Here is a 21,716-nt window from a genome sequence, read left to right on the forward strand (position 1 = left end):
TGCCTCGTGAACTATGACTTCAGGTTCTCCCGGTTTGTTCCCCATATTTTTATTATTAGTATACAGGCATCTGAGTCCTTTATGGCTGACCTTGCATTTGCTAGCTGCATCTCCTGTTTTGTACCTGAGTGTCATTTCCTCATCACCACTTCCTTCCTTATTGTCAGATTCATTGTCTTGGTATTTTTACTTTGGGTTTGGTCCTAGAAATTGGCCTCCAGATTCAGTTTAAAGCCTTTCAGATGACTTCAGGCCCATACTTCCCAGTCTTTGTGAGGTGTACTCTGTCTCTTGCCAGGAGCCCTACATTACATATAAGTAGGTAGACCATAGTCCAGGCAGCACTGTCCCTTGAGCCAGTGGCTTACCTCAGAAATCCTCCATTCTCTCATTGGATGTTGATATCATCCATGCTCCTCTTTTGCCTTCCTGCCTCCCTTGATTTATTTTTTTCAGGCTCTTTTTTGTTGTATCATTTGTCCCAACATGAACGAGGAGAAAGGAATAATAATCAATGAATTCAATTAGTTGGGTAAGCCTCTCTGTCACGTCTTTGAACTTTGTACCAGGGAGGCAGCTTGATAGGTTGTCTGGTCTGCAGATTGCTGATTCTATTTCTCTGAGAAGTCATGAACACATGCCTTTTCCTCTTCTGGATACCTAGCAGACTCTTCTTCTCTATGACAGTCTGAGCTACTTTTCTTCCTGTTACTGTAACAATCGATGAAGATTCTTCTCCAGATGCATGCGTTCTTCTAGGGGGAGAGTAAGAAAATGAATGTTAAGCTCCAGTAGCAAGCATAGGTCCTCTCAGGCGTTTTGTCTTCTGAGTGACCCGTTGCCTCCTTTTTCTTCTAAGGCTCCATTTTTCTTCATAGTTGTTTCTTCCTTGGTGGGTTCAGTTTGTAGACGGACTTCTGTCCTTTCCAGAATTTCTCGTTTCCACAGATAAGTTTCAGAGTGGTTAAACGTTTGTAGATCCTCTACTTTCTCCTCCAGTAATTTGATCAGTTTGCATTTGATGCAGGTATAAATTGGAGTTCTCCTCGGGCAGGAATACAAACATAGCACACACAGGCTAGCCTCTTTTTCCTTGACTTTATTACTTTTAAGGGTTGTGCAGATCCAATAGATATTCCTTTGTAGATGTCCAAGTTCCATATATATACTTATTTTTACATTGTAAAGCTTTTATTAATTGCAAGGATGTTAAGAAATAGGTGAAGCAGCCTTCCGTAACTTGAGAGCCTCCACATGAATGGGGCATCTAGAGACTATCAGTCTAGAAGACAACAGAACTGAAGCCCAATTAATCGGTAGGACCCTAGACTAGGGACAACTGGTTTAAGTTGCCAGCCTACTTTGAAACAAACCAATTCCAATTATAGTTGTGCTTAAAAGTCTATACTTCCATTTCAGATTGTTCCTCCCCGAGCTGGAGTTATTAGTGCACCACAAAGTCATGTGCGTCCTTCTATAGGAAAGCATATGCCTGAACTCCACCCTAAACCACCAGAATTAACAACAGGTAAAATTGGTGAGTATATTATGCATTTTTCTTTTTTTTAATGTAATTCTTCCAGATAAAGGAGTTGTTATAAGTGTATTCAAGGGAATACAGGTGCTATCCCTTGGATGAAACCTAATTTCAAAATACCCACTTCTTATTTTTAAAGCAAGTTAGTACTTAGGTCAACTATAAGGCAAGATTCACTGTAAGTGAGAGGGCCACCATAGAAATTTTATTAATAAATAAAAAAAAAAAGATTGCAAAGCATGTTTTGCTTTTCTTGTCTATAAGAAAGAATTGCTACTGTTTTTTTCAGTGCTTTTAACAAATGAACAGTCTTAACAGTGATTTGGAAAAGGAAATTCCCAATTATTTTTTAAAGCATTCAAATCTAAAATAACTGCATTATGTGAAACAATTCTAGAATCCAGGATTTGTGATGTAGCTTTTTTTGAGTAGTGGTATATCTATATAACATCCAAAAAATAGGGGAAATTGATTGTCATTGTATTTCCAACTCAATCTCCTTTAAATATTAGTATTTTTTCAAAAATTCTAAATATGTAAAAAGCAATTTAAAAATTACTTTTTTAGTGCAAACAAATAAAGTCCATCATTCTAATATGAATGTAACAACATTGAGATAACTGTAGGTAATACCTATTAATGTTTGTCTTTCTTGTATTTGGGGTTTTCAAGGAAAATGCACTGTTGCTGATCCAAATTGATTACAGTAGTAATATAAATTATAAAACAATTGGAGCTATTTATAATGCATATGTACAGTGTTAAGCAAGATTTCAACCTCTCTTCAGTAAAGCTTCACACTATTTAAATCAAGTTTTGAGACAGAATGGCATACAACTGCTCAGAAATTAGATTTTTTCTGCTGTATTGCAAAGAAATTGTCTGTTAGTTAAAATGCAGCCTAGATAACAGTTGCACACTGTAGTGAGTGTACAACTGAATTATAGAGTTAAGAAAAGTGTGTATGTATTTATTTATTTTTAAGGTTTATATCCTCTATTTTCTTCTAAAATAGTGCTCAGGGAATAACAAGTTCGTTGTTCTTAGATTGATCGTGTATCTGTGTCCCACTAACCAATAGATTTTAAAAAAAAACATTATGGTCTGTTGCACAGTCAGCCAGTTGTTCAGACTGGATTTGGCATTACTACTATTATCACTATCATTATTAAAACCATTTTTGGTATTGGAACTAAGAAAATAATTGAATGGATTTATAGGGTCACCTATACTTCCTGAACCACTTAAACCACAAGGAGCAGTTCCTGTTCAACCCACCTCTGTTGTAAAGATGCAGGAGCCACTTATACCTATGACAGCAACGTCTCAAACAGCTTCTCCATCAAACCTGGAGGCACCACCACAGCCTCCCCCCCGCAGCAGATCATCCCAAAGTTTGCCTTCTGACAACATTCCATCACAGAAGCAGGTATGTACAGAATATTTTTTAAACATTTTCTTTTGGATGCAACTTATCTACTTCTACGTCTGTACTGCTCCACTCAAAAATACTGCTGTATTCAGTGTAAAAAGCTGAACAACTCATAAATTGCCAATATAGGCTTAAACTATTAAAGTCCAAATTAAGGCTGAACTGTTTTATTGCTTCCTAATATCTGTCACAAGGAAGCATAGGCATAACTCAAGTGAGGGATTTAACAAATTATGTTTAGAATTATTTTGGATTCAGTACATTGGACATTAGTTAGGTTTATCTTCATCATAGTCAAAATCTGGGCCAGATTTTATTTCCTGGAGAGGTTCTGTTTCTGCAAAGTGTTCCCTAAACAGTTTGCAGAAAAATATTTAAACTTCCAAAAGGCAAAAAAAAAATGCAAATATTGAAATTAATACAGAATAAAATTTGCAACAACAGAATACCAAAATAAAGAGGGGGGGGAATTAATTAAGATTTTAAAATGTGGACAAATAAATTCAATATCAATGTATTACAATGAAAGATCAGCCAGATGGAAAAAAACAGTTTTTCATTGGCTATAAGAAAATAATCACAAATCTGAAAATTGTATGTGCCCATTTACCTTTGCTGTTTTAAAAGTAAAATAACTTTCAAAAATTTATCTTATAATTTAAAATCCATTTTTACTTAACATTTAGTTTGATATATTTTAACCTGTCCTAATGTTGATGTATATTAGCAATTGTACATGCAGTATACTATTGTGATCTATGAAGCAAATGAGGAAATTAATACCTTTATTAATTTGTCTTCAGAAAATAGAACAGCAAGAGAAAAATTGTGAACCTTTAGAATTTCCATAATTTGGCAATTCCATAATGTACAATATAATTGGTATTTGATCTAAGTAACTTTTGCCCTATATCCAATTATATTTCAAGAGAATTCATCCCTTCTCCAAACTCTGCCCAACTTTTCATAGGAATATAAAAAAGTTTGAGTAAGGACAGGAATATACCCATTTTTGTTAAGGCAACACAAAATCCACTTCTGCAACTAGCAGCCTTCTTTGTAAAACAGGGCCACAGAGAAATGCTGTTTGTTCTGAGATACTCAGGTTAGTGCAGGAAAAAGATGTCTGCATGTACATTGTATCTGAATTATAGTTCCCCTTAGTGGCCAAAATAATACTGAGTCTTTTGGAAGCATGTTACCTTGGATTTCTCCCTAATGTTTTCTTTTGATATCTGTCTCCTTTCACAAGCAGGATCAACCTTCAGGGTAAAAGGTACCTGATTCTTTACTGGTCTTACATTTTTTCATCCATTCTATGTTCTTCATAAGTTCTAGCATAAAAGATGTATGAACAATTATGTTCATACATCTGTGCTTGCACTGAAATCACCTGCCTGTACGAATAGGCAAATATGCATCATGTTATTGACATATAAGGCAACTTACTTAACTTGACATGCTATGCCCTATAGGGCAAGAGTTTTCAAATTGTGTTATATATGTTTCAATATACCCATTTCTACTAATTATTCTTTGGAAGTGGAGAGAATGGAAGTAGTATGACAGCATACTAGAGAGACTTAACATTTATTCAAAAATTGCCTTATTTTTGTCCCTGACACATTAATTGAAAAGAGATATGGGGATGTACAGCTTCTTGCTATTGCCATGATAAAAGGGAGCAGAACAGTTTAGCAGCTTATTTAATAAAATGAAAAGTTGAAGTCTTATTTACAATTCTACAAGTGGACCTAATTCACATTTTGAGAACTCTTGCAACTGAGGGTGCTTGATTCTCTCACTATCTGAAACTATTTAACACTGATCAACACAAGTAGCCTGAGACAACATTTCAGAATCAGGAAAAATATTTTTTTCAAATTTTATTTTTGGTTAAGTCAGCTTTCTCTATAATATTTTTTTAAAAGTTACTTTTAACATATAATCTATCTTGTTTAATTTTAAATTAATCTTAGAATTTTTTAAAAAAACCCAAAAGCTTCTTTGCATCTGAGATCAATGCAATAAGCATAATTTAAAATGTAATAATCTGCTATTTTGAGTTTTGGTAATAACCTAGTTTATAAACAGAATACGTTAATTGCTGCTAAACTTTTATTTCTATTTATTCTGCAGTTAAACTTCAGTGTTATATATTGATCATTGGTTTTTAAGTATGGTGAATTTTCAAGTCAAGCTTTGCTAAATGTAATCTCAATATTAGAGTGTAATATTTCAAGTCATAACCTTTGATGGTTTTACATTGTGTCCAATTACTATATTTATTGGAGTTTAGTTTTACATAATAGATACTTTAATATTAAAAGAAACACGTAGAATGTGTCTAAATGATTAAAAACAACTTGTCTTTAAGCTTAAACTCATTTCCTGTACTTGGACAGGGCATCTTACGTTCTCTGTGCTGGGAGGGTGAGCCAGGCCTTTGGCTTGAGTCACTTTAGGGCAATTGTCTGAGCTCACTAGAGAAAGGCTTTGGACGCTTGAGAATGTTGGTTAGGGCTGGGAGCTTGTGTATGATTTCCATTCTCACTGAGCTTTAATTCTGTTGAAATTCATGGGACATATTTCTAATAGATAAATGATAGAGAAAATATTTTCTATTTTGGCCTGTTTATCAAATATGAGTATAACTTTCTCATTACTCTTTTCAAATTAACATAATCTGTACTTAAAAATGAGAAGGCTTGAGACTTAATTACTAAGATTTCATTATGAAAAATATTTTATATTAACTTCTTTCTGCACGTGAATTTTTATTAGTTTAATGCTCCAATTCTTTATACTATGCAGTGCTTTTAACCGAAACATTCTGTTGTGATCTTAAAACTTCCTGTAATTTTTCTTTCATACTGTCTGTGTATATAGTAGATCCATTTGTGTATATATTCTGACAGGGATAATGCAGTGAAAATAATGAAAAAAAATTGTATAGAAAGAAATTTAGGAATATTTTTCAAGTATAAAGCAAATTACAAAAGGCAGATGTTCAAATCCACTGCTTCTTTCATGAACAATGGATCTTTTATCAGACAAGTTACATATTTGAACGTTATATTTATTTTTCAGATTAGAACAAATGGAGTTCACGCTGTTCAGCTTGAAACACAACTAAACAATGATCCTTTTGAAGATCTGTCCTTTCAGCTGTTTTCTGAATCTAAAATTCAGTCAGTTCAAATGTCACCGATTGTATCTTTAAGTCAAAAGAAGCTGACAAACCTGCCTTCTGCAACAGACAATTTTAATTTCAGTAACACAAGTACACCACATACACTAGCACACAGTAAATCTGAGATATACATGTCCAATTCTCTGAATCCATTTGCTACCAGATTAAACAGCACAAACCCTTTTACTGAAAAAAATATTATGACTGGAAATCCATTTAGAACCAAATCTCAAGAATTTGGAGCAACTTCACATTGTTCAGCAGAAGGACCCACTTCTAATCTTTTTCCATGTCTAAAGCCTCCTATTCATCAGAAAGGCAAAGCTACATTTTATGTTGATACATTTGAAGATGATTTTAGTTTGCAGAGTACATCTTCTATATCTAACAATGGGAAACAAAAAGGTTGGGTAACATTTGAAGAGGACGATTTAGTATTAACCCTGAAACCATTGGCCAGTCCCACTGATTTAAAAAGAGCTTCTTCCCTGCAAGCAACTTATTTTTCACTGGGGACTGAACAAAATATCACTGACTCAAACTTTACTGTTTACAGTGGTCATAACAAAAGTTCTGGATCTTTTCATCTATTGCCAGCAAGACCCCCTCCTGCACCTCCTATACCATCCAGATCTACCAACAGCAATTCGACCACAGATCCTTTAATTTGTTTAGCACCTAAAGCATTACCGACACATGATTTTATGGAAAGATAAATTATTTAAGATATAATTATTTAAACTGGGTAGAAATTATTAGTTAAAAATTAACTAATAGAACTGGGCATTGATTTAATTCTGTATGTGCAATACTTTAATCAGATGCACTGAACATTAATTTTTAGGTTACTACACAAAGGTGGCAGGGTGGGGAATCATGCACAGAATTAATCTAAGTAGTGATCTCATTCTGTTCCTTTAATGGACACAATGCAAGGAAAAGTTATGCTTGTTTCAATTCCACTTTAGTTCATAGGAAAGTATAACATTAAGTTTGTCTTTCAAGACCAACAAGCATGCATTGGTTTCTCTGAATAACGCACATAAGAGTTTTAAACAATTGTTTCTTGAACATTCTTGTATAAGAATTTAAATACCATTTTAAAAGCCCTTCTGTTAGAACATAGAACCACTTCCAGTATCTAATAACTGGTATATTTATACGTAAGTATTCACCAAAGAACTGTCAAAGTTTAATTAAGATGCCAATTGTTTAATATTAATGTTGGGAAATAAATTATAATAGAGGTTTATGAAGATTTGTAGAAGTGAATTTCCCCAACAATTGAAATAATTTTAAACAATATATAGTAATATATTTTTCTTATCATTGCACATGCTTTGTTTTGCAGACATGAGAAAATTTGTTGCAGCTTTATTATTATTCTCCTCCTGACCTTATTCTCATTATATAGCTTCCTATTCTAATATGAATGTTGCTTTCTAAGTTGAAGGAAATTTTATATTCATTTTGAAAGGAAGATCTGTGTAAAGAAGTAATTGGATAGATGGTCCAAATATTTCAACTCTCCCAGCTTTTTCCTTTACAATGTATAGAAGTAATATGTCTCAAATATGATATCAACGAACAAAACAATAGTTTATGTACTATTCTGACAAGTTAAATATATCACTTTCCACAGACAAACATCAGTGTTATAGGTGATGCTTCTTGAGGCAGATTCTATAATCCCCTACATAACGCTTTGCAAACTTGCAATAGTCTGCCTCCAAAATTTTTGCAACAGATGGCACTTAAATGTAGTATTTTCATGTCATGAAGGAAATATATGTCTGTTCCATGCTACTGTTAAGCAAGATAGTCTTTTCTTAGTCATATTGTCACACCTATTTATATTGCTTGCTTTTTTAAATTTATGAAAATCTTTTTTGAGAAGGGCCATGCTAAATACGTCTGTTCCTTTTGCTGTATTTGCAGACTGTTATAGTTTGCTCTGTTTACAAAATATTTTCCTTTTGTGGTATCTGAGTGAAGCACCTCATTCCATGGAGCAGTAAAAATAAACCATCATTTCAATTTCTCTAATACTGTTCCAATGTATTTATATAAATCATCTCATATAACACTTCTACTCATTAAAGTACAGTCATTAAATACAGTGACTTCTATATTGTGCTTTTAAAATTGTACATTTTGAAACAGCAGTAGAACTATAAATTTTCTGGTTCCATAATGTATTAACATCTGTGTTATGCATTGGTATTATAATGTTAGCAACACAACTGTATTCTCAGTAGTGCAATTAGAGTTCTTTTATATGTGGTCTTTGTTTGAATATTTAATTTCAGTTACTAAGGTTCTCCTATTAAATTTCAAATACAGGCCTCAGCATCTTCAATAGATTATAAAATCTGGCAGCGAAGTACCACAAAAATTGCAACAAAGCATGTATGAGCATAGGATGAGTAGTTTATTATAATGTGTACTGCTAAAGGAAATCAATATTAGAGAGTCAAAGTTACAACAGTCTAAAATCCTATCTATTTTCTTTAAGTGTTTTCCTGTGCAAATTGCTTTGTTAATGTATAACAAGTTATTGCTTGTGGTACACAATAATTGACTATCTCCATTACAATATTAATATTGATGGTTTACAATACTGCATATACATATACTGTGAAACATGTTACTTTATGAAATAAATTTTCCCATTATTAGGAATATATCTCCATTATTGATGCTGTCCGAATTTGGCTTTACCCTTGTGGACTTAAAATTTTCAGATATCTTTCTGTTCTAAGATCATCAGAGGTAATCTTTATATAAAGGCCCGGGATATCGGGAGCCAACAAACTTCTTGAAGTAATAAGATAGATGCAAGCTTTTGCAGAATATCTGGTCTGAACATTCTGCTTGGTTCTTACTTCTATTTCAATTCTGCCTCAGTTTCTATGCCCTAACAGTTGTAACCTGTAAAAACAGACCTGGAAAAAAGCTAAAGACATGAAATGGCTGCAATAATTTTTTTATGATAATCCTCATTCTACTGTTGGTTTTTGAGCCACCTAAAGGAGGGGTGTCAAACTCATTGTTGTGAGACGTATCACAACTTTTTTCCCCTTAGCTAAGCCAGGCATGGGCGTAGCTAGCATGTGACACATCCGGCCCGTGGGTCGTGAGTTTGACAGCCCTGACCTAGAGCCTGAGATTGAAATGGGGCTATATAGTTTTGATTAATAATAACTGGAAATTTCCATCAAAGTGGTGTCAACTCTTAACAAACACATGGATTTTCCAGGACAATCCTTCATGATTCTTCAAATCTACCAATAGTGTATACATTTAGTCCATACAGCCTGTTACCAGTTGTCCTCTCTTTCTCCATCCTAATACCTTTCCTAGCATTATGGACTTCTCCGGAGAATTAGGCCTTTGTATAATGGGTCCAGATTATGTTTGCAGCATCCAGTTTTCTTGTCCTGCATGGCAACATCAGCAACTAGTCACTTCAAAGTTTTTAATATCCTATATCATAAACAACATGAGATCTTCAGCTCTTCCTCAATAAGATGTTGCATCCATGTGACCTGAGGGGCCCATCTGGCACTACATGGCCAATCACTTTACAGTAAGTTGTCTTTCCATGTGGTTTTCTTGGTAAAACACAGGAATAGTTTACCATCACCTTTCCCTGCATATTATGAAATTATGCCTTTACTGTCACCACTAAAGTAACCATTTATTTATAGCATCTTTCTCTATTGTGGTGTGAATATAAGTGTTGCTTGCTTTTGCTTGGCAGCTGGGATGACTTTTATGCCTTACGTGACCCTGTTGGGAGTGTATATGCTTGGCATACAGTACATCCCTAACAATCTTCCCTCATCCCTCCCAGGAATGTCTCCCCCTGTTATGATGAAGCAAAACAGCAGGACCTGGGGAAGAGGAAAGCTCTTACTACCACAATTTAATACAATAAGGCAGGGGTGTAAAACTCACGTCAAGGTGGTGTCACGTGATGTATAGGGACGTTTTCCCCCCTTCACTAAACCGGGCATGGGCATGGCCAGCATGTGACTCATCCAGCTTGTGGGCCGGGAGGTTGACAGTCCTGCAATGGGCCAAAAATGCTAAGGTAGCCATGTTGGCTATAAAAAACACATCAATAGCAAGATAAATACCTTTAAAAATATCTATAGGCAAACTTAAAGCTAGTAAGGTAATGCTAGTCTACTTTATTTAGTAGTTTAGTAGTCTTAGACTTCTAAATCATGCAAAATGGCAAGAAATATAAAACAGTGTGGTATTACACTGCATTTCACACCCTCCAGGATAAGCTCTGCCCCCAATATCCTATCCTTCAGTTAGAGCCTGGTTCTGCAAATTGGCCTCCCCAATGTGTATGTTCTACTCTGGAGGTGCTTTGCTAGATTGACAGCAGACTCCCCGTCACTTCTCTGCTCCAGAACACCAATCTTTTTTTGTTACAAAGGCAGACAAGAAACAGTGGAAACAAATCAAGGAGAGAAGCAACCTGAAATTAAGGAGAAACTTCCCAACAGTGAGGACAATTAACCAGTGGAACAGCTTGCCTTCAAAAGTTGTAGGTGCTTCATCACTGGAGGTTTTTAAGAAGATACTGGACAGTCACTTATCTGAAATGGTATAGGGCAGTGGTGGCGAACCTATAGCACCCGTGCCAGAGGTAGCACCCAGAGCCCTCTCTGCGGGCAAGCACGCTGTTGCCCCAACTCTGTTTCAGGTCTGCAGGCATGCACACACACCTCCCACCAGCCAGCTGGTCTTCGGGTGTCTGCCACATACGTGCAGGGCACGAGCACACAGGCGCACATGTGCCCATGCCTTGCTGTTTGGGTGGGGCGCGGGCACATGCATGGAGTATGGGCGCATGCGTGTGGTGCTCATGCGCCTGCACCTTAGTTTGGGCGTGCACTTTGAGCACTCGGTGCCTAAAAGGTTCACCGTCACTAGTATAGGGTCTCCTGCTTGAGCAGGGGGTTGGACTAGAAGACCTCCAAGGTCCCTTCTAGCTCTATTCTGACTGATTGATATGTACCAAGAAAGGAGAATATTTGTAACTCAGGGTTGAATTGAGGAAATGAGGGACCCCCGATTGAGATGTGTTTTTCTTTTCCTTGTTTTTTTTTTATTTTATTATTTTACTTTCGCTTTGTTTAAATGTTTTATTTCTTCGGTTTTTAATAGTTATGAGCTGCCTAGATTAGCCCGAGGCAAGATACGCGGCCAATAAATTTAATATTTATTAAATTTATTGGCCGCACATCTTACCACGGGGTAATAATAATAATAATAATGTAGGACTCCTACAAGGACAGTAGGGAATAAGAAAGCAGACAGTAGCTGCGGTCCGTTTTGAGGCTATACAATTCAGTTAAACTGCCTTCAGCCTCAGCCAAAAGCTTCCCCAGAAGATAATAACATAAACTCAGAAGCCGCCGCCAGCGGCTCCAAGCCGCAAATCAAAGAGCTTCCGGGGGCTCGCGCGTTTCCCCTCCCTTCAGCAAAGCGTGTTTCTATAGCAACCCTAAACGGCCAATGAAAAGCGCTCTATCTCTTTTAGAGGCGGTGCAGGTGTCTTTGAGTGACGGGGAAGTTGCGGTTCTTTGACGAGGTCATCGCTGAGCTCCTCTCTAGGATTGGCTTTCAGAACGAATGCTTCCTGGGTCAAGAGTAGCCTTTGGTGCACCGGGCAAAGATCTGCGAGTCCCGTTATAGCCGAGCTTCTGCCGGACTAGAGGGGAAGTTCGGTCTCCAGGCTTAATTACAGGTTGACCGATCCAGGTGAGAAATGTTTCGATCTTGGCTGTTAGGGTGATCGAGAAGGTTCAGATGTTCAGTAAACCAACTGCGTCTGTTGGTTGCCATGGATACCGCCTACAGTACACTCTTCGCCCTTTCTCAGGCTCTTTTTCTTTCGCTTTTATTTATTTCCTCAACAGTTGTGGCAGATGAGTTTGATAAATGCAGTCGATTATTTATGAATCAGAAGCTGGTAGTGGGTTTGAGGCCATGGTTATTAGAGGAGCTTGAAATTCCAGGTTGATGAACAAGGCATTGAATGTCCTACATTGCAGAATCGGAAATAGCTATAACAACTTTGGACTATCAAAGAATTCTGTAATATTCATATGCTAAATTTTCACTGCTATTGTGTGGAGAGCACTAGGTGCTGGGGAGGAAAGGATTCATACATCTGTGAGCTAGACTTCAATGACAACAGATCTATTTTAGCTTTATTTTTTTTTTAAAAAAAAATCCTTTGTACAGTTTCTAGTATATAATTAATTTTTGTATTGTTTGTTTAATATAGTTTTAGGCTGTAGATATCTCATGATGATTTGTAATCACAAATAATGCCAGGTTTATAAAAATCTCAGTATGAGGTCATCAAAGATAATTGCATTTTGTGAGCTTTCTTCAAGTGAAGTTTTCTGGGGATAAAAATGAGCTCTTTATTGCATTATGAAGTTGATTTGTCAATCCTAAACTGCTTAAAACTTTAAAAGTTAAAGTCAATACTTTGAAATGGCTTAAAATGCACCAAATCCCATGAACTATGGGCTAATGGTAAAAGTACTTTATGCCCACATTTTACACCTCTTGAATTTCTAAACTGTCTTTAAAAGTAGCATCATATACTGTCCTCAATCCTCAGTATCATTACTGAAAACTGAAAGCAAGTTCAATTTTTACCTAAGTATTTCAACAGCAGCACTTATTTAGAAAGAACTCTTACTATTATCACTTGATCTACCCTGAGGATCACTTTAACTGTAATTGGAGTGTTGATTCTGAACTCAATCAAAATTATGTTCAATAACAAAGTGTTCAATGGCCTGTTTGAGATCAGGGAATGGTAATTAGAGGGAGAGTTGATCTGAGGGGTTCTTGGTGCTCTCTGAACTGGATTGTACTGATAATGTTACCTAGTTTGGGTAACAAAACCTCTGCAAGAAAACAACCAAGCTCAGAGCACCAAGGACCCAACATTTTAACTCTGCGCTACAAATATTCTTTATTGATTATAATCTGGAAATTGATATGCCTTGATACAAGTTCTAGACAATTGATTCTGTACTTTTATATAGATCTTGGAAACTCTGGGCAATAATGCAGAACTTTATAGTACCACACATAGAACTCACCATGGAATGGAAAATAGCTAACCTTCTAAGACTATACCAGGAAGGATTTTTGTGCTACACCTTCTAACTTTGATCCAAAACATTGAACCAATTGTTGATATCAAAAGCTGCTGCAAGATTGAGGGCTATCAAAGTTGTGTTCTGGGAGGCGGGGATTGTGCTGTGGATAGGCAATGACATCTTTGTGGTGATGGGAAAGGGAGATATGGTAAGAACGTGGGGTTACCTTTCTCAGGGAATATGGCATCAGTGTTTAGTGCCAATGTCATTTTACAGTTTCTTGGTTTCTGTCCCATTGCCTAGTCATCATAGCCAAGGAGGCCCTGGTACTCAACTGTTGCTTTTCAGTGCCAAATTCTCTGTAATAAAACCTTACTCATCCATGATTTAATCTGGGATGAAAAGGCCTGTCTAGTATGCTTTACCAAGGTCTGGTTTGGAACAGAATTGTGGTGAGGGGTAACCCTCTCAGAAATGTTCAAGTAGAACGCCCCCCCCCCCCCAAAAAAAGTCTCTCTTTAAAGTGAGGCCAGGATACCGTTATATTAAAGCAGAATGATTTTATTGAACAAAGCACAAATGGGGGTGCAGAACCTCTTAAAAGCATAGAATGTCTCTATTGGATTGGCTGTTTTCTACTTATAGTATGTTACCCACATTATTGGTTATTATCATTATACTTTGACAAAATTACCGCTGTTGATTGGGTTGGTTAATGTGTATTTTAATATTTGGAGTGAGAAGAACAATGAGATCATCTTTTCCTGCCTGCATAACAGAAGCTTTTAGTTAAACAATAAGTATATTGTTTATGCTTTATATATATCTTAAATATGTATACATCCAAAAACTATCCCACATTCTTGCAGTTAACACTTTCACTTATCTTGTTAGCACCTGGTTACTTTAAGCACAGCTAGGAATTTCAGGCTCCACTTCACTTTTCCCAGAAATAGAAAGGATCTATTATGTTATTAATCCTAGTCTAAAGGCTCTTTAATAAATAAAATTGGGGTTTCTCTAAAAATTAGCGCCAAATTCTACTTTAGTACCTAACTGGGTTTGTATGTGACATCAGCTACAAACCCAGCGCAGAGGCAGGAGATAGATTTTGTCATCTAGGAGACCTTTTGACATTCATGAGTATTGTTCCACAGATAATTGGATGTGAGATCCTATTAGCAAATTTGTGTTCTAGGATTAGATGCAATTGCCACCTCTATCCAAGCTGCTTGGATTATGTTTCTAGATTGGCAGTGTAGTTTCCAAGGCTTACCATTGGGTAAGTACCATGGTCTTCAATGTTCCTTTTCTAGGCAGAGAGTCAGAAACAGCTTGGGACTTCCTGGCTACCATGGAGGAACAGACCTGACCTAGGTTATTAAAGGCCAGACACATATCTGGCCACATACACCAAATACGATTTTTGTCTAGGTGCAATGATAACATGATCTGGAGCTGGGCTATGATATTTTACCCCCTTTTCATTCCTGCTATTCCCTTGCATGGAGAAAAATTGTTGGATCAGTACCTGTTGTGTCATATGGATCTGATGGGAACTTGGACTTATGTCTAAAGTTCTGATGCAAAGTTCCACTGAGGTCTTAAGTGTTGCCTGACATGGGTGGAGGATGGCAACGTTGGATCAGATTGTTCCTGTGCAAAGTGTTTTGGCTTCTGAGTGCTGTGATACAGGATGGGGTTATTTGCAGGACTGCTTTTTCTCAGTTGTTTGTTCCCATCACCCAAGGTGGGTACGCTTAAGGTCCCATTTCTAAAGCAGTGCCATCTAATGGGATTTAGGAGATGTACCCTCTTTGTTGTTGCATATGCCCTTTGGATTAAGCTCTCTTCCCCCACATATTGGGCCAGAATGGAAACTGGGCCTATTTTGTGATATTAATGTATATTATTGTCACCAGCCTTGATTCTGTGTTGTTTATATATTGCTTTTTGCTTTCCTAAATTGATTTTTTTTAAATCTTGACTTTTTTAATACTTATTCACGTTGAATAATTATAAAAAAAGTTGAAAGCTGTAGGTTTTCAACAAAGTTTATTCACATCACCCCTAAGAGGAAACATAATTATTCTCTGCAATGGGTCTAAATTTCAGGCTACCAAGGCAGAAAAACTCATAATTAATATATACCATACACTTTTGTTCTGTTTCTGCTTTAATAGAAATGGTTCTGCTCCATGTGAAGCATGGAGATGAGAGCCAGTTTCTCCTGGAAACAACAGGTAAGGTTTCCATTGAAGACTTAACACAGGAAGTGACCAGAATTTATAATGGAAGACTCAAAGTTCAACGTCTTTGCACAGGTATTAAATATGTCAATTTATTATTTTGTCCTTTTACCTAAACTTCTTAGGTAAAAATATAACAAATAAATAATTTAATAATAATTTATTATATGATATATTATAATTATAATATAAACACAATAAATAATAAATGTAATAAATAATAATTGTAATATAATTATTATAATTATATTGATTATAATTTAATAATAATTTATTAAATGTATTTATTTATTCGCAACTCTGGGCCATTCAGAATCCTCTTTTTGATTACTCTTTATAGCCAATATACTAAGTTCATGTCACAGGTGAATTGCCTGAATATTGGAAACTACTCAACCAATTCTGCTGGTTGTATGTTTTTCTAAAGTTTCTCTACATGGATTACTATTGTACATTTTGTGCTTTCTTTCAGTTTGTTATTAACTGTTGTCTCTTTTTCTAAATATACCTTTTAGCAATATTTACAATAGATCCAAATATGAAAGAATTATAATCTTTTTTAAGTATGACTGTGTCCTCTGAGAAATTTGTAATATATTCTAAATACATTAAATAAATTGCAGAATTTGTTATGCTGCTGCAGTGGTATTTTATTTTAACAATTTCTCAAAAATAAATGGTTAAAGGACATTTTATGTAACATCTCCATGTCCCACTCTTTGTTCTTTTGAAAGAAATGGAAACGCTGGCAGAACACGGTATTTTCTTACCTCCTAACATGCAAGGTCTGACAGATGAACAAATTGAAGAGCTGAAACTGACTGATGAATGGGCAAAAAAATGTATTCCCAGTGGTGGAAGCACATTTAAAAAAGATGACATTGGACGAAGAAATGGTCATGGTAAATAATAATATATATGGGTACATAACTTTTGCATATAAAAATAGCTTGCCAAGTTTTATAAAAAATATGTCATGTTGTACACTTTCAAATTTGGATTAATAATTATCAATGATAGATACAACATTATGTGCCCTGGGTGCAAGAATGTTCAGCCAGCCACAACTTAAAACATGTATCTAAAATTCAATATATCAAAGAAAGGAAAATGCTCTTCAGACTTCTGGCACTATATTTCTGAATGCAATTTAAGGTTCTGATATTAAACATTAAATCCCTTCATCTGAGTATCCTCAGGGCAATCTTCTCCCAAGTATCTTTTAGATCTCACAGGGAACAGCTGCTAAGGATTCCATAGTTTGAAGCGCGAAAGTAGCTGGAGCTTGGCGGCACTGCTTCTCTAGCAGTGCGGTTGCTTTGAAGTGACCTCCCCTTAGAGATCAGACTTGCCCCCTCCCTACTAGCCTTTTAGAAGCTATTAAATAATTAAAAACCCAATTATTCCAGAGAGCATTTTCATGATTTTATTTAATTTATTGCACCATGTTTATTATTTCATTCTTTTATTTATTGCCATATCAGTATTCTACAAAGATATTTCAATATTTTTCCATTAATCCTGGGGCCTATATTTTAATGAGGTAGGCGAGCCATAAGATTCCAAGGTACAATTGGTTGTTGCATATATCCCTTTCATCCCTCACCTGTCATTTGCCATCTTTCTCCTTTTTCTCCCATCCTAGCAATTCAGAGAAGGTGATAATAACCAATATTCCAATAACCAACAAAAATTCCCTTTGTTGAAAAGGACAGCCCTGCTCTCCTTTGCAAAAAGTCATTTTTTGGCTCATTGCTTTTGTGTCAGTGCTTCCCTGTGGAAAAGGGAGGAATGTGGGACTTCGCTCACGTTCTTGTTAATAACGATATTAAGCTACTTGGCATGCTTACTACTGGTCTGTTGACTGCTCCCTTTTCCATTCCTCTTGTGATCTGAGGCGTATGTATGTCTTATTTTCATACCATTCTCCTACAAAGCTTCCAAATCTGTGCTGTGCTAGGTAAGATGGCATTACCATTGTTTTTTCTATTCAATATATCCCGCTGCCCATGTATTTCTTTAACATGCTATATTGACAAATGCCATGGTTATATGGGGCTAAATTACTCAACAGAGCCTGCTACTGTTTGCATTTTTTTATTGCTGTGTAAGCTCTCTCTCCTTTGTTTAACCCTTATTCTTTGTTACCTCTGGCTCCAATATCATGCTGTGCTTTTTTTTTTTTTTTTTTTTGTAAATTAGATCTAATCCCTACTGAGATTTATTCCTGAATAGACATGAATTTTTCTGTTTAACATTCTTGATCAAAAGCTTTGTTGTTGGCTCACTTGGGCCAATTCCACACGCTTAAGTTTTCTAATGGGAATAAGCTAAAGCCCAGAGTCTGTAAATCATTGGATTTTGTGATCTTTTAATATTAGATAGTTTAAGTTAATAGCTGATTTTTAATCACAATAGCTGATTTTTAATTTAGAGGCCCTTTCAGTACAAAACATTATTATTGATATTACTTCCATAGTTATACAATACTATATAATATATACTATCATCTGCATATTTCTTTTTAAAGCTCCAAATGAGAAAATGAAACAAGTTTTAAAAGCAACTGTAGAAGAAGCTAAAGCATTGATTTCTAAGGTAAGGTACAATATTATTGGTGTGAAAAATGATACAATATATGAACTGTGTTATCAGAGACAATTGTTTTTAGTCTTGTTCAAAGAATAGCAGGAAGAACAAACCACTAATTGAAATAAGCTTGTATTTATTTAAATGTACTTTCTTGATTAAATTATCACATTTCTGGATTCACACCTAATGCATTATAAAATATTTTTTTAAATAACCATATTTGTTATTCATTTATTTGACTATCGCATAATGTAGATATTATTTAATCCTGTAAATTCTAAGTAGTTTAGTATAATTAAACCCATAATAATAAAAAAGCTGAACATGCTTCAAACCCCATTAAAATTTGTCACTTCAAACTTAAAAATTAACCAGAATTAAAAGCCACCTAAAACAAAAAGGCAGTTCAGTTCTACTCTTTACACCTGAATACCTATCACAATAGGCCTATTTTTTCGGCTTTTCTGAGTGCCAGCAATTTAGGAATAAGCTGTTTCATGAAGCTAATATTTGAAAGACAGGTTCATAATTCAAAAGAAACTTGAAAGACTTGAACCCTGGGTGCTATCCAATGAATATTATGCAGTGATAAATGTAAAGTTCAACACTTAGATAGGAAAAACCAGATGTACAGGTACACAATAGTTAATCCCCACTTTAACAAAAATGTTTAATATAATTAATTCTGAATAGATGATAAATTGGTAGTAAATAATGCTAATAGACAGAAATGTTATTCTAAATATGGGGATTTTTTTTTTTTTTTTGTTATTTGGCTTTATTTCATACTGTGCTGTCTCATTGTAAACTTCAGAGGAAGAATTCTTTCTTCTGTAGTATATTAGTTTATTCATTTAACAGAATAACGCAATAAGAGTTGGAAGGGACCTTGGAGGTCTTCTGGTCCAATCCCCTGCTCAGGCAGGAACTCTTATACCATTTCAGATACATAGTTGTCCAATCTCTTCTTAAAAACTTCCAGTGTTGGAGCATTCACAACTTTGAGAGACAAGTAGTTTCACTGATTAATTCCTCTAACTGTCAGGAAATTTCTCCTTAGTTCTAGGTTGCTTCTCTCCTTGATTAGTTTCTATCCATTTCTTCTTGTCCTGCCTTCAGGTGCTTTGGGAAATGGCTTGACTCCCTCTTCTTTGTGACAACCTGTGAGATATTGGAACACTGCTATCATGTCATCCCTATCCAATTCCTGTACTTTATATGTTTTAGCCTCCAGTCCCCTAATCATCTTTGTTGCTCTTTTCTGCACTTTTTCCAGAGTCTCAACATCTTTGTTACATCATAGCGACCAAAACTGAATGCAGTATTCCAAGTGTGGTCTTACCAAGGCATTATAAAGTGGTATACATGATCTTGATTCTATCCCACTGTTAATGCAGCCTAGAACTGTGTATATTTTTTGGCACACTGCAGCACACTGCTGGCTCATATTTAAGTGATTGTCCACTAAGACCCCAAGCTCCCTCTTTTTTGTTTAAGTTGCTTCTCTCTGTATTACAGAAACAAGTGGAAGCCAATGTATGTGTTACTATCAGTATGGTGAAAGATGCCCTTGACCAGCTCCGAGGAGCTGTAATGATTGTTTATCCAATGGGGCTCCCTCCATACGACCCAATTAGAATGGAATTTGAAAATAAAGAAGATCTGTCAGGAACTCAAGTAAGTGTTAGTTTTGATTTTATGATTTTTATTTTAAAAAAGTATTGCTCTTCCTAGAGAAATGTTTGGAAAATGTAATTTATTCATTATCCATATGTTTATTTGGTTCTATACTGCTGTACCAGGGGTGAAATGCTTCTGGTTCAGATCCAATAGGGATGGTAGTGGGTGGTTCGGAAAACCAGTAGCAGAAATCCCTGCCCCCACGCCCAGCTGAGCTGCGCGATCATTTTTTTTTACTTTTAAAAGCATTTTTTTTCTACAAATGCTTTTAAAAGTAAAAGAAAAAAGCCTCTGATGAGCGCGCAGCTTTTTATATAGATCTCAACAATGTTCTAAGGAATCTTTTAACCATTCACAGCAGATTTAAAGGCTACAAAGAGTAGTACAAGGAAGAGAAGGAAGGGGGTCTATTGTGAGTAGACTTCTGCTCATGTGCCCTTGGATTCTGCCTATTGTAAAGCTCAGTTTGTTACAGGCTGCTCTTGAGGTTATTGAAGAACCAGAGGCTCAGCTGTGGTGGGCAGCAAAGGAACTAAAAAGAACAAACCAGCTTTCTGACTATGTTGGCAAAAATGAGAAAACAAAAATTATTATCAAAATACAAAAAGTAAGTATTTGTGACTTAAGAGTAAAGTGAAAGTTTTATATAGGTTTACACTCACCCAAAGCAATATTTTGCCAGATGTATTATGTTTCAGATTTTATTATATTTTATATTTTTTAAATTTCATATAGGGAAGCATGATGTTCAAAAGCAAGGTAGACCTCATTTACTGCTGTAAAAAGGGTAATCATACCTCTGCACTAAAAACATTATGGCAAGCTGTCCCTTTGTTCCAGTTTGAAGGAAGCCAAATTTAGCTACTGAGTGCCTCACAGTACAGAGAAACTTGCCTTTGTAGAGTAGAAGTAGAGAACCCAATTCATTCCACGTGTGGCTGAATTACAGCCTCTAAAATCCTTCATCATTCACCATAATGACATTGCAATTCAATATCTGAAATTGTATGTTGCCTATTCCTACTCTAGAAGGACTAATGGCTGTCTCTCCTGACATCTTATTCATTATAACAATAGGCATTCCGTTGTCAGATTAAGGCAGGTTGAAATATATTAACTTCTGTTACGTTTGCAGAAAGGGCAAGGAGCTCCAGCACGCGAACCTGTCATAAATAGTGAAGAACATAAACAGATGATTCTTTTTTATCACAGAAGACAAGAAGAACTCAAGGTATCAGGTGTTATTGCTGTGTTACTCTATTGAAAACAAGGTATTTACATTTTACTTGCAATATATAATTCATTTTCTTTTCATGTTTTTCAGAAATTGGAAGAAAATGATGATGATTCATGTTTAGATTCTGAATGGGCCGATACTCATGCCTTGAAAAGACATTTTCATGGTGTCAAAGATATTAAGTGGAGACCAAGATAAAGCAATTTTTCAAGAAAAAAATAGTTTTAAGATAAACTAACACAGCAAGATACATTGGTAATGTCAATGCACTCATTATATTTACTCATTAAAACTAAATAAAATATTAGATTTGTATTTATTTATAATATTGGTTGCCTTGTATTCAATAAATCTACACTGTTAGGATTGTTAATCAAGTTCACATTTTTAAAAAATGCTGACATGGCTATCACATTATTATTAAAAACTATTATTAAAAACAAAGTTATCCCTCTCATTACATTTTTGCATTCTAAATAAAATTATTCCAATTAGTATGGCTTAGCTTAGAAGGAACTGAGGGAAACTCAAACTTTGTGGAAGTAAAAATATATATTAGATAAGTTTCCAGAAAACATAATGCCTAAACAATACTGGTTTAGAACATCATGTTACTGTAAACTATAAAGAATATCAAACCCTCCAGTT

At 35.5% G+C, this 21,716-nt stretch overlaps 2 protein-coding genes across 2 annotated transcripts in view; both read left to right on the forward strand.

Moving 5' to 3' along the window:
• SYNJ1 (synaptojanin 1) overlaps positions 1 to 8,844 on the forward strand; it is a 58,565-nt gene extending 49,721 nt beyond the window's left edge. Inside the window, exons 28-30 of the mRNA XM_070942614.1 lie at positions 1,420 to 1,537; positions 2,758 to 2,966; positions 6,060 to 8,844. Coding sequence (XP_070798715.1) covers positions 1,420 to 1,537; positions 2,758 to 2,966; positions 6,060 to 6,878 — 1,146 coding nt within the window. The 3' untranslated portion in view covers positions 6,879 to 8,844. The remainder of the gene's footprint in view (positions 1 to 1,419; positions 1,538 to 2,757; positions 2,967 to 6,059) is intronic.
• Positions 8,845 to 11,849: 3,005 nt separating this feature from the next.
• On the forward strand, positions 11,850 to 21,512 carry CFAP298 (cilia and flagella associated protein 298). Its single transcript, XM_070943558.1, has 8 exons — positions 11,850 to 11,946; positions 15,494 to 15,634; positions 16,294 to 16,461; positions 18,090 to 18,157; positions 19,670 to 19,828; positions 20,307 to 20,438; positions 20,967 to 21,062; positions 21,156 to 21,512. Exons 2-8 carry the CDS (start codon positions 15,496 to 15,498, stop codon positions 21,264 to 21,266), a joined length of 873 nt encoding a protein of 290 aa, XP_070799659.1. The 5' UTR covers positions 11,850 to 11,946; positions 15,494 to 15,495; the 3' UTR covers positions 21,267 to 21,512.
• The last annotated feature ends 204 nt before the right edge of the window (positions 21,513 to 21,716 follow it).

The sequence above is a fragment of the Pituophis catenifer genome, unplaced genomic scaffold, assembly GCF_029215685.1.
Source record: "Pituophis catenifer annectens isolate HBS135680 unplaced genomic scaffold, rPitCat1.0.hap2 SCAF_4, whole genome shotgun sequence".
In the NCBI taxonomy this organism is placed as follows: Eukaryota; Metazoa; Chordata; class Lepidosauria; order Squamata; family Colubridae; genus Pituophis; species Pituophis catenifer.

Excerpts from the sequence above, each read along its gene's own strand:
- CFAP298 (XM_070943558.1), top strand. The coding sequence starts at position 15,496 with ATGGTTCTGCTCCATGTGAAGCATGGAGATGAGAGCCAGTTTCTCCTG. Across the intron at positions 16,462-18,089 it reads TGGACGAAGAAATGGTCATG|CTCCAAATGAGAAAATGAAA; the intron begins GTAAATAATAAT and ends TTCTTTTTAAAG. Across the intron at positions 20,439-20,966 it reads TTATTATCAAAATACAAAAA|AAAGGGCAAGGAGCTCCAGC; the intron begins GTAAGTATTTGT and ends TTACGTTTGCAG.